The 13,406-nt window shown below is 35.5% G+C and overlaps 1 protein-coding gene and 1 long non-coding RNA gene across 3 annotated transcripts in view; one reads left to right on the plus strand and one right to left on the minus strand.

Annotated features, from left to right (window-relative positions):
- Window positions 1-13,406, plus strand: part of LOC116880910 — a 140,998-nt gene that overhangs the window by 50,928 nt on the left and 76,664 nt on the right. The window contains exon 2 of one of the 2 annotated variants that reach the window (XR_004385299.1): window positions 8,609-8,788. This is a non-coding gene — a long non-coding RNA (uncharacterized LOC116880910). Of the gene's footprint in view, window positions 1-8,608; window positions 8,789-13,406 lie in introns of those variants that run through there. The other variant, XR_004385298.1, reaches the window with a different exon arrangement.
- The window catches only part of SCN9A (sodium voltage-gated channel alpha subunit 9), a 166,526-nt gene continuing 158,298 nt past the window's right edge, over window positions 5,179-13,406 (minus strand). The window contains exons 26-27 of the mRNA XM_032880361.1: window positions 11,998-12,268; window positions 5,179-8,834 (exon numbers count right to left, since the gene is read on the minus strand). Of these exons, the coding sequence (XP_032736252.1) occupies window positions 7,642-8,834; window positions 11,998-12,268 (1,464 nt within the window). The 3' untranslated portion in view covers window positions 5,179-7,641. The remainder of the gene's footprint in view (window positions 8,835-11,997; window positions 12,269-13,406) is intronic.

Here is a 13,406-nt window from a genome sequence, read left to right on the forward strand (position 1 = left end):
ATCTCTTGTTCTCCCTGGCTCCCTCCCAGATTCCTTCCTGCCCATAACTTGGCCCTAAGTGGTATTCTGGCTGAGGTTCATAGGAGGCAGACCCATTTGTCTCTAAAATAAATGGACAATAGTGACTCTTTAGAGATAAACATAACTTCTTTTAGTTGCAAGTGCCAGGGCCAAATTAGGTGACTAAACCAGTCATCAATCTTTGCTCTGAATTTAGGGTCTAAATGAGATGGTTAGGGTAAGATGAGTATATAAAAGGAGATAAATAAGGCAGGAAAATGAAGCATGAATGAATGCTTTTCCCACTTCTATTTCTTCCTAATCTTTTCTTTTTAGAGCTGATTCAATTGAGGGCATCAACTAAAACCAATATATCAAAATGCACTGAATTTTTCAGGGAGATTACAACAGAATTCTGTCTTTACTATTTAAAGGGAGTTGGAATGAGAGTTTGATATTTAGAAGTTTGGTAATTGTGAACTTAACTGATTTTTTTTTTTTTAAGATCTTATTTACTTATTTGACAGAGAGAGAGAGAGAGAGGGCACAAGCAGGTGAAGGGGCTGGCAGAGGGAGAAGCAGGCTCCACTCTGAGCAAGGATCTCATCAAGATGTGGCTCTTGATCCCAGGACCCTGGGATTCTGAGCTGAGCCAAAGGCAGACGTTAACTGACTGAGCCACCCAGGTGCCCCTCCACTGATTTTTTTTTTTTTTAAAGATTTTATTTATTTATTTGACAGACAGAAATCACAAGCAGGCAGAGAGGCAGGCAGAGAGAGAGGAAGGGAAGCAGACTCCCTGATGAGCAAAGAGCCCGATGCGGGGCTCGATCCCAGAGCCCCGAGATCATGACCCGAGCCGAAGGCAGCGGCTTAACCCACTGAGCCACCCAGGCGCCCCTGATTTTTTTTTTTTTAAGAAAAAATATTTTCGTGTCTATATATTCTCTTTTACTCTTCCCTTCAAGAAGTGGTTTCATGCCCTTTCTTTGAGCATGTGCTTGACTTTTATCTCATGAATAGAATGTGGTGAAAATGATGGATTCTGACTTCTGAGGGTAGGTCACGAAAAGCAGTGAAGTTTCTTCCTTGCTCTCTGGGGGAAGCCAGACACTCAAGCAACCCTATGGAAAGATTCAGGTGGAGGATCTTAAACAGCCGGTGAGGATCTGAAGCCTGCGAATGGCCAAGTGAATGAGACATCTTGGAAACAGATCTTTCAGCTTTCCCCAAGCCTCTAGATGAGTGCGGGCCCAGGTGACAACTTCACTCTTTAGCCAAACTACTTCCAAAGTCCTAGACCACAGAAACCATGCGATAATAGATATTTGTTGTTTTAAGTCGCTAAAAATATGTATCTTTTTCCTATGGAGTTCTGATACCAATTTTTCATCTGTAACACTTTATTACAAAATTAGTTCTTAATTTTCAATGTTTAGAAGAACACAAAGGACAATGATAATATCCTAGCTTCAAACAGAAGAACACATTTTTACTTCAACTATAAATTGTAGTCTTTGTCCCATTAAATCTTTGGCATGAATGCCTAAGCAAAATGACTACTTTGAATATTTTTAAAATAATCACTCATTTTTGGGAGTGAGAAAGGAAATAGCTATTAGGAATCAAAAGCTACCTCCTGAGTGATTTTCTCTGATAAGACAGCTTGTAAATCATTGGAATGAATGACCAAAGTTACAAAATTTTACAGTAAAAGAAAATACATAACTTCAAGTCACTATTTTTAACTTTTGACCAAAAATTATGAAATTTTGAGTGAAGTATCCTGATATTAAGTATCATAAAATAAAATAGTATATAACATAGATTATAGAACATATAATAAACATAATCAAATACATGTAGCATTCATGATGAGTAATACATGATAAAATCAATCTAATATTACTTTCTGATATTTTTCATCATGTAGGGCACATCATTTTTGTCTCCTCCTCAAATAAAAGCTTCATGAGGGAAGGGATTTGTCTGTCTGCAGATTGAAGGGGGGATAACAGATCAAGGGTGTTCAGTAAATATTAAATAATGAATAACATACTCCTATATGATGTTTCCTTCTCTTTGAACACTAAACTTTGCTATGTTTGACTTTCTAGAGTTTAACCAAGAATCAGAAAAGTTTTGAATTCATGGATTTATTGCCTTAGGCTGAGAAGGAAGTGAAGGTGTCACAGCTCTAAAACTCTGCAGAAAGACCCAAAGTAGAAAGGATCTGTGAGACCTGTTGGGAAGGTTGGAAAACTCTGCTTACCCATACTCTCAATTTATCAGTGGTCTTTCTCAGAACTTGTCTTTGAACTGCTTATTTTCCCCACCTCAATACATTAAAAAAAAAAAAAAGTATTTGGTAGTGTTCATTTCAACTTTGCTAGGGGTCTAATGTCATTAAAATCAACTCTATTTAAAATTCCCAGTGATTATGAAATCTCAGTGTGTTCTGACTTCATTGAGATATTCCCACTGGAGCCACCTGCTTGTTCATATAGTACGCAGCCTTTTCAGATTGACTTCTTTCACTCAGTAATATGACTGGTCTTTGCTTTTCATTATTCTGACTAGCTCATAAAGACATTCCAAGCTGTTGCTAGTAGAAGTTAACTAAATGGAGGATGTTTTGTCCTTTATGAAATAAAACCTAAAATAGAACATACCAGCAAATATCACATCCAGAATGAGAATAATTTTTGCTCAGGTCAGCTAGGTTTTAAAATTGTTCACAAGACCTAAATCTTTCCTATATACTTCTCTCCATTGTTTTATTTACTCCTTTGTTGTATTTCAGTTGTTTTTGGAAAATATTTTAAGTGAGATTCAAGCTAAAAACACACGATTAAACATTAAACATCCCTTCCTGAATCTCTTAAAATTGGCTTTTTTCTTAGATCAATCATTAATGTACCTATCTAATTACACTACTTGGAATAATAGGGAGTAGAGTGTAGCATGTTTGCTCTACTGCTTGTTTAGAGTTATCAATTATTCATGTTTCTCTTCCTGTGTCCATCAGATGCTCTTGCAGCAAAGGTCTGGCCACTATGCAATCCTCCCCTCCCTGGAGAGTGATTACCATGTACCCTGCAGCCCATTTTGCTTGGGTTATGGCATAGTGTTATCTACGGCAAGGAAAAAGTTCATTCTTTTGTTGTAGGGACTTCATATGATTGCCGATCAGTTATGTTAAGATGCACGATGATGTCGTGCAGGGACAATAATTTTATTTTGCAGTGATTATCACAACTGCAGGTACAGAGGTCCCTAGGAAGATTTTATATCTTTTTACATGCCATTATAATAGCACACAAGGTTGAAATAATGGCTGAGCACAGAAGCAATTATTCTTGGCGTATCTTATTTAAAAATCAAAAGCAGAACTGGATGCTTACAGCTAAGACAAAATAGAGGCTTAGATTTTTTTTTTCTTGTAATAAGCCAAACCTTTGCAAATATGTATGTTTCCTCATTTGAACACATTGTTTGAATGCACAGATCTCAAAAATAGCTCAATTTTGAAATATTTTTGGACATATGTCACATCACTAAATGTTTTTTATGCACCAGTAAGATGTGTAAGACTCTTTCAGGTACCATATTTACATTTTACAAAGTCATGTAAAATAGAGGAAATATTGTCATCATTTAATATTTATGAAGAATGCATTGTGCTCCTATGAGCACCAGTGTAGCTTGGCCTCTTACATGTTTAGTGGCAAACTGGTTGCCACACTAACCACTATTACTAATGTAAACTATTAATTTTGTATTGGTCAGACATTGTTCTGATTGCGTCATGTGGATTTTCTCATTCTATTCTAGGACTATAAATAGTGAAGTAGTACAGTTACCCTCATTTTATAGATGTGAATGCTGAGTCACACATGGGTTAAATAATATATTCAGGAAACTCAGAGAGTCATAGCTTAACTGGGATCCAAACACAGTTCTGGGTCTGGAACCCAAACCCTTGGCCATGATGTGTGTTAAACCCTCTCTCAATGACACAATATGCTATTATATGAAAAAGATACATACTGTCACTGTGTGGCTAAATGTTTTCCTATCTTCACTTCTCGTCTCAATTTTTGCCTTCTGCACAAACTGTTGTGGATGTCAATGAATTGCATTAGAACTCCATATTCTTTGTCCCCATATTTCTTATCCTGGAAGACTTCCTATGGAGGACATTGAAACTGTCTTTCCATTTAAAGAAAAAAAGCTACTAGTAGCTTCAGCTTATTTAGATCTGTACCGAACTTACTTCCTTAAAAGTTATTCACACAGAAACAAAATACATGCAAACGTGACTTCATTTTGTTAATGATTTTTATTTTTACATTCTATTACAATGTGTACATCTCCAGTATAACTACAATATAATTTATGACAAACTCAAACATTCTGAGCATTCACAGATGTAAGAAAATTTACAGAGTTCTATGTAAACAGCATTATTATATGCTTGGCTATTCATTTATTTTTATGAAGCAATTCTTGATTCTTTTCCTCAAGAACTTTACATCATAACCACAGATACTTAAAAAACTGTGTAGTCTCTATACATAGGTCCTAAACCCAGGCCCATTACTTGGCCATTCTAATTTAGCTGGCCTTCCTTTCATTACTTCCAGTAACATTTCTCCAAAATTCCTATTTAAAACTGCTTTATTTACATGTGCATTTTATCTTAAATCTTTTTAATAAAGCTATCAAAAGTCTATAAAATCATGCTGAACATTTTGGGTTGAGGTTTTCAACAATCAACATTTAGAAACAGCCCACAAGTCACTTAATGTCTTTTGCAAACTATGTAACAGTCAAAAAAGCAAAATGAGATTCTCCCACTTTTCTCCAAATTGCATGTATGCATTTATGTGTGTCCAGATCTTTGCTTCCATTTGTGTTTGCTTCCATTTTATTCTAACTTAAAATTTACACTGTAACTGCCATTCTAGATCATTAGGTGAAATGAATCCAAGGATTATGTAATTTAAATATTAGCATGACAGTGCCTTCTGGAGGCATCTCATTGTCTGTACCAAACAGTAACCTACATGAAAAGCAAAGTCTAATTTTACTTCAAGCTTACACAGTACTAAATAAGCTCTCAATTCCATATATTGTTTTTAATTGATTAAAAGTCACTAGACCTGCCTGGGAAAACATATATATACAAAACCTAACTAGGTTATATTAAAAAAAAGTATTGTTCAGCATGAAATTGGTTCGGCATGAAATAGGAGAAAAGAGCAAATTTGTAAAATTTTTTTTTTGAAATGGTAAGAAGAAACTGTTGAGGAACCAGTTGCCAGTATTTTTTATTTTACATAAAAAGGAGGTAATGTAAAAATGTTACTAGTAAATCACACATAAACCTGTCCATCATACGTCTTTTCATAATATATAAATATGCAAAATGCAGTTATATTTATATAGGTTTAAAATAATGAGGATAGACTGAATTTAAATCTAAAGTGATATTAATTTCTTAATTTAATGTATTAAAAATATTACAAAAGTAATATATTTTGAATGGTTCCCTAATTGTCAAAACCTATTTTCAACAGGCTTAGCAGGTATGCAATGCAATGCTCTACATAGCCTAGGAAAACACTGCATGGTATCTTTCTTATTAAATAAAAAAGAGGCTCAAATAACCTAAGATGAATAATTGAGTGTAGGTGCAAAGAATCTTTGGCCCTAGATTTAATTTCATATGTATCTTAGGACAAACGTCTAGAAGTGATCATCTCCCTCACAGATGTTACAAAATATGTCACAATTTTAAAACTTTGCAGATACAAAGTTCCATGGATATGTTTCTGTTTTTGTCTGTTGATCTCATATCTGTGTTTCTTAGTCCATCCCTCTTTCTGCCTGTCATTCTCTACCCATACTCTTCATTTCTGTAGGTATTTTTAAATCTCCTTTATTTTTAACTAGCCAGAATAACAAAAACTATGTATTTATTATAGAAATATAATTTATGTTCTTTTTTAATTTAGAAAAGCAAATGAATAATATATATACTTGCTTTGAAAACTCCTACAAAATCTTCTAAATAAAATTACTCTCTACTTATGTAACTCAATTTTTGCCTATGCATAAGTAACTTGATAGAAGAAAGAGCTCATATTCCTGAAATAAACTCATGAAAAAATGCATCATGGCCATTTCTTTTCAAGCCATCATCAACGAGAACTTTTTAAAACTAGATTTATAATCCTTGGTAGGTGGACAGCTCCTAAAAGAAAATGAGTGTGTGCTTGGTAAACTATCAGCTCAGGGTACCTTATTGATTGATATCAACTATGCCTCAGAGTTTTAGAAGTTTAAGGAGAAAGTGACATTGTCTTTATTTTTATAGATGAAAGAGAAAGGTCCAAAAGGACTAATAGCACAATTAGGATAGTACATTAGAGGCAAGAAAGCAGGGTGGCAAGAATCCCAGTTGGATGATCTTTCACTCATACTAAACATGGGTCTCTGTTGAAAGGCTGACATGTATCGTGACTTGAGAGTTTGCCGCACACATTGAGGATGGCAAGCAGGCGAGGCAGTCCAGGCTTTGCTCAAGCCATTAGCTGCTCCAACATGAACCACAGTATCAAACAGATAGCTGCACGTCAGGAAGCACTTCACTGAAGGAAAATATTAACTTCACTTTGTGCTAAAGAATGATTAGACAATACTGCCCGAGAAAGCAGAAATTTGTGACCAAACAGATGAAGAGTTGGGTCATTATTGGTGTTTAAGGGGCAGCACAGTAACGTGTTAGACTGTATAAATAAAAGTAAATAAAGCTTCCTTCTGTTCCTTCTTTTCTTAAGCATCTTCAGTTTTTTTTCTTCTTTTGAGGAATGTGATATGTACTTAAAATAATTTTTCACGTTGTATGGTTATCGTATGAACCAAGAAGTATATTTTAAAAGGCAGACTATGAAGCACAATACTCTAAAAGGTAAGCTTATCCTGGCTGGTCTATGAGTCAAGATGAATGAAAAATATTTGTCGAAATGAAGAGCCTACATATGTTTTTAATCCCATGGCATTGTATAGGCACATAAAAATTGATTCTGATGCAGTACGGAATAAATGTAAGCACCTCAAAAATAGACAATGACCTCTGTACATGGAAAAGAGTCTTGCTTCCTAATAACAGATGTGTTATTTGTTACTAATGGCCATTCCTTCTATCAGGACATTTGATTTGCAAAGCCAAGGTAAAACACTTCTACAGATATCCAAATGATAGCTGCGTGTGTGTTTGTATTTGCATGGGAAACAGGAAGGTTTACAATCCTGTGAAGAGATGACAAGGCAGAGGTGAACATTTTCCACATGGTCTTCTGATTTATTAAAAGCAAATAAAATTAAACCAGCTTTGTTTGCTGTAATCGAGAATCCCTGCAGAGTACTCTCACGATTCTTACATAACCATTTACCAATGCAAATGTAGCCATCTGCTAATCCTGTTCACCTATTTTAGGGAATCAGAGCGAGTCAACCACACTGACTCTGAGAATATTTCAATAAAAAGTTTTGGCATAGACTTCCTTAAAAGAGTCTTATTAACACAAATATATCACCTCCAGAGGCTGTAAACAATATATCAAAAATGAAGCTCTACTTTTTGCTTTCCTTGCCATCTTTCCCTTTGTCTTCCTTTTCTGCTTTGTCCGTTTCATATTTCTCTTTGTCTGGCTTTGTTACACTGTCATATGAAGGTGGAGAGACGGTGGATGGGGTTGCATCTGTTTTTTCTGGACTTGAGTTCTCATTAGTGTTGTCAAACACCCTATCTTCTTTACTGGGCAAACCATCATCTCGGTCTCCATCTTTTATGTATATACTTGATATATTTTTGACATTTTGCCGTAAGCGGTAATGTCTGTAAGCACGCTGAATGACAGTAGCAGACACATCCTCTTGTTTTCGTTTTAGTGTAGTTGTTATGGGTTCATAGGACACTTTAGAAGGATTTGCTGACATGAACCTTTCCTCCATCTGTGAACGTAGAGAGTCCATCTCTCCGCTTTCACCCAAAACACGCTTTGTAAAGGCAAATAAAATGTCAAGGCAATGGATCCGGTCCCCACTGACCATGGGCAGGTCCATGGCGATGAGCTGGACTTTGTTTGGTTTGGCTATGAGAAGAGGAGGATCCAGGGCAGCTGCAAAATCGGAGAGCTTGCTATACTCTATAAACTGGGTGGCATCAGGATCAAACTTCTCCCAAACCTCATAGAACATCTCGAAGTCATCCTCACTCAGGGGTTCAGTACTTTCCTCAGTAGCAACACTGAAGTTCTCCAGGATGACAGCGATGTACATGTTCACCACAACCAGAAATGATATGATGATGTAACTCACAAAATAAAATATCCCAACTGATGGGTTCCCGCAGTCTCCTTCAACTGAACTTCCGGGATGAACTTTCTTTGGATCACAGTCAGGGGGTGCACTGTTGAGAATAGGTGCCAGCAGTCCGTCCCAGCCAGCGGAGGTGGTAATTTGGAACAGGCAGATCATGCTGTTGCCAAAGGTCTCAAAGTTGAACATGTCATTGATTCCAGCTTCCTTTTTAACATAGGCAAAGTTGGACATTCCAAAGATGGCGTAGATGAACATGACCAGGAAGAGCAGGAGGCCGATGTTAAACAAGGCAGGAAGGGACATCATCAGAGCAAAGAGCAGCGTGCGGATCCCCTTGGCCCCTTTGATCAGACGCAAGATTCGACCAATCCTGGCGAGCCGGATCACTCGGAACAGGGTAGGGGACACAAAGTATTTTTCTATGAGCTCAGCCAGAAACATACCTGGTGAGGAGGGAGGGGATGGTACAGAAAAATCATGACTTTTAAGTAATGTTATCTTCCATCTTTTCTCTCATGATTTCAGGACTATCATTTTATATTGAAAGCAGTTTCATAACAATCAACAGATTGAGCAATCCCAAAGGAAAATGATTGATATTACCACTGTGACATTTTCTCTCCCTTTACTAAGTTTGCGGGCATTGTTTTTTTTCCCCCTCCATAATAATTTTTGATTATTATGGGTGATACCTACTCATGAAGATACCTACTCATGAAGAAAATTCAACCAATACAGTAAAAAGCTTAAAGGGAAATCTAAATCACCGAAATACCATCAATTATAATAACTGTTACTACTTTGTTATCACTTCAGACACTTTTTTCTGTGCAAGCCCAGGCACACATTGCCCCATGAATGTAATTATGTTACCTGGGCATTTTTTATGATTTGAGTCATTTCATCATGTCATGGAAACATTTCCAGTCAAATGGCAACGAAGTATAATTATAGTAAATATAGTTTATATACTATAAATTATAGTAATTTATATATATATAAATTATATAGTTTCATAATGTTCTGTCCAAATAACTGCATACTGAAGAATTTTCTGTTGTTTTCAAATTTTTTGGCTGAGAAAAGTATTCAGGTAGGTATATTTTTTCTAGTTACCTAAGCATCATTTGATAATATATTAATAAAAAATCAGTGTATTCAAAGTTTTCTTATAGATCACCAAACCTGTGTTGAGAAAGTCTGTGCAGTTCTTCATAGTGACGTATGAAAATGCTTGCGTGGTTCCACATACTCAGACAGTATTGTGGTTCTGATTTTTACCAGAAAATCTTTATGATGTTTCAAAACACCTCTTTATAAATTTTTTTGTTGGGAAAAAAATCCACAATTTTTCTTGTTAATTGGACATTTTGTGTGCTTGTTGGCTATTTTCAACTTTCTCTTTTCAGCCATGTCAAGTCCTTTGCCCATTTTTCTAATGAGAGATTTACTGTTTTCTTACTGATTTCGGAGGACTATTTCTCCACTGAAAGTGCTTATCCTTTGTTGGTCTTACATGTTACATACAACTTTTCCCTGTGTTTTGTCTTTCAATCTTTTTGCTTGGGGAGAGGTTGTAGTGAGATTTTCCCATAGAATATTTTGATTTTTATATAATCTTGTTATTTTTTTCTTCATAGACTCAAATTTGTGTCATAAATAGGAAAGACTGTTCAGGTTCATTGTCCTAAATCTATTTCTTCTTGAATCCTTTTTTTTTACACTTTAATTTTTGATTCATGTGATCTTCCTACTGAGTAAATTAGTAATTATCTATATAGTGAAGTTAAATTTTGAATTATCTATGTGAATCTACTGAGCTTTTTAAAGACACTGTTTTACTTCATCAATGTTAACGGTGGTCTAAGTATCCAGCAATGTAAGCAACCACTCATTACTTTAATTTTTCTTCTAGATAAATTTTAGAATCATTCAGACTTATATTGCCAATATATTATTTCCACCAGGCAAAAAGACCTATTGATATTCTCACTGAGAAAGCACTGCATTTACAAATTAATTTATTTCAAAAATGGTCATGATTATCGTGATAGCCTTCTTAACCAAGTATAATAAAAGGCTTTCAATTATTTAAGGCTTCTTTTATGCCTGTTAGCTTTCCTCAAAGAAGTCCTATGCTTTTATTAAAGTTGTTGCTGGGATATTTTACTTTATTTTTATTGTAAATGCAAGTGAGATTTTTCTTTAGGTATACTTTCTAAATTTTTTGTCCACATATAAAACATTTATGAATATCAATACATGTGATTTAAAGTTTGTACTTTCTGAATTCTAATTGAATCCATTTTTTTTGGTTGATTCTCTTTCATATTTAAAGAATGCCATAATATAATCTGAAGATGAAGATCATTTGCTCCATGTACCCCTCTGTTTTCTTATCTAATTGCATCAGCCAACACTGTTAAAAATAGAGGTCATAGAGGAACACTCTTTTTTTCTTCCCAACTTGATGATTTCCAAATAGTTTCCACTATTTTGCTTATTACTCTGAGATTCCTACCTAAATTTTATTTATTTTTTAAAGATTTTATTTATTTATTTGACAGAGAGGAGGCAGTGAGAACAGGAACACAAGCAGGGGGACTGGGAGAGGGAGAAGCAGGCTTCCCGCCAAGCAGGGAGCCCAATGTGCGTTCAATCCCAGGACCCTGGGGTCATGACCCGAGCCAAAGGCAGACGCTTAATGACTGAGTCACCCAGGTACCCTCCTACTTAAATTTTAATTTGTTTTCTGATATCTTAATATTTTCTTAATACTCTTTTTTTTAAAAATTGATTTTGAATGTGTCTTTTAAGTGACATGGTACTCAATATTGAGATGTTAGGTTATGTGACCTTTAACCTTTCTGGGCCTGCCTCTTTCATCATCTGTAAGTTGAATGTGTATTAAACACTCTCCAAAATCTCTTTCTGTCTAAAATTTGCAATTCTAAAAATAAATGCAACCCTAAAATATTGGGCAAAGCATGTGCAGATATTGAGAAAACAAGAGGACAGAAAAACAGCTATGGTAATGAAAGGTGAAGAATTATAAGATCATGTACTGTGATTCATGGCCATGACTGGGATTGGTTGAGAAATGATTCTATTTTATAGACTTGTCAAGTAATGAGGCCATAAGAAATGAAAATGCCATTTCTTGAGATCTTACCTTCATTTCGAATTCAGAAAGAATTTTCACAGAGAGAGATATTCTGGTTATTAATGATCATTAATCAAGGGACAGTTCTCATGATGTGCTAAAACTTGAGGTGATTTCAGATTCTCCGTTGGTCTTCCTACATACATATAAGTATTTCTACTACTTACCTATATAGACACAATTGCTGCTTCTGTGAGGGTAATCTTGGAAATCAACTATCAAGGAGTATTACATGCTTCTAACAAACAGAAGAGTTTTGGCTTTGAGACCTGGAGTATGAACCCAGTAATCCTGACACAGAGGTCTTTGTTTTATTTAGTTTTGTCTTTAAGGCTCCTTCATTCTTTCATTTTACGTATGTACTCAAAAGTAAATTTATATTCAAGAATTCGGAAGCTTCTCTGAGCAAATGTGAAGTTTAGTTTAATTCAAAATGCTCTTACCTACAATGGAGAGAATCACAACCACAAAGTCAAAAATGTTCCATCCTATAGTGAAGTAGTAGTGTCTGAGGGAGATCAGTTTCAGCACACATTCTCCAGTGAAAAGAATAATAAAAACCACATTTATCCAATATAAAACATCAGTCATGTATTCACTTTGTCCCTCTTTTTCTACCATCATGGTCACCATGTTGAGGCAGATAAGAACCATGATGGTGATATCAAAAGCTTGGTTTGTTACTAGGTCAAATATACATCCTTGGAATTTGTTCTGTAAAGAAACAAGAATAATATGTAATGTAGAGTAGGTTTTGCAATGATCATACATTAATCATTACATTACTAAAAAGTATTTTAGAAAGGCATGCCTTCAAAAGTTGCATAAATTATACTTGGTCATAGATTCTTGATTTTCAGAAGAAACATTATTAGTGAGTTAAATCTAACTCAAAGCACATGAAAACTTTTTGTTGTTGTTGTTGACTTCTGGTACATATCAGACCCGCCAGATTTCAGTTGGTCATGTATACTAACATTTGCTTTTAAACGCACCTACCCTAGCATATTATACATGAATTGCCACGGTCACAGGTAATTTTTTACTAAGAAAACCTCAACTCCTCCACCTGGAGTTTTCAATAAAATAACAGGTCTCTAAATTTCTACTTTGTCATATTATTTTAGCTAATGTGCTGTATGATCTTGCACTATTATGACTGTCATGGTATGAGACTTAAAATTTCCTATCTCTTTCATGTACAGAATGCATATTTCCACACATATCCATACTTATAGATCACTCCTCCTTTTAATCTCACTGCTAATATTATGCTTTCCAGGAAACACAAGCTTTTTCAAAATCCTTTAACAATTGCATAGGAAAATTTTAAGGTATTTTTCCAAGATCAAGTAGGGCAAGCAAAAAATTAAATACCAGGGCTTCAAATCCATAGATTATAATGCAGTAGATCTGGTTGAGACCCGGCAATGTGCCCATTTAAAAAATGCCAGGTGAGGGGTGCCTGGGTGGCTCAGTTGGTTGAGCAACTGCCTTCGTCTTGGGTCATGATTCTGGAGTCCCAGGATCGAGTCCTGCATCGGGCTCCCAGCTCCGTGGGGAGTCTGCTTCTCCCTCTGACCTTCTCACCTCTCATGCTCTCTCTCACTGTCTCTCTCTCAAATAAATGAATAAAATCTTTAAAAAAAAAAATGCCAGGTGATCCTCATATAGCCAGCTGGGCATTATCTGGCTTAGTCTTCAGCCATGACTCTTAGGTAAGGTATGTCATGTTGAATATAAATTGAAATGCATATAATGTGTTTAAACTTCCCCCTTGTGATGTTAGAGGAATACAAACTATCATTTTACTGCCAAGACTCAATATTTCCATCTGAGCCTGTTCTGGTCT

This window comes from Lontra canadensis, unplaced genomic scaffold (genome assembly GCF_010015895.1).
Source record: "Lontra canadensis isolate GAN:19392208 unplaced genomic scaffold, GSC_riverotter_1.0 scaffold69, whole genome shotgun sequence".
In the NCBI taxonomy this organism is placed as follows: domain Eukaryota; kingdom Metazoa; phylum Chordata; class Mammalia; order Carnivora; family Mustelidae; genus Lontra; species Lontra canadensis.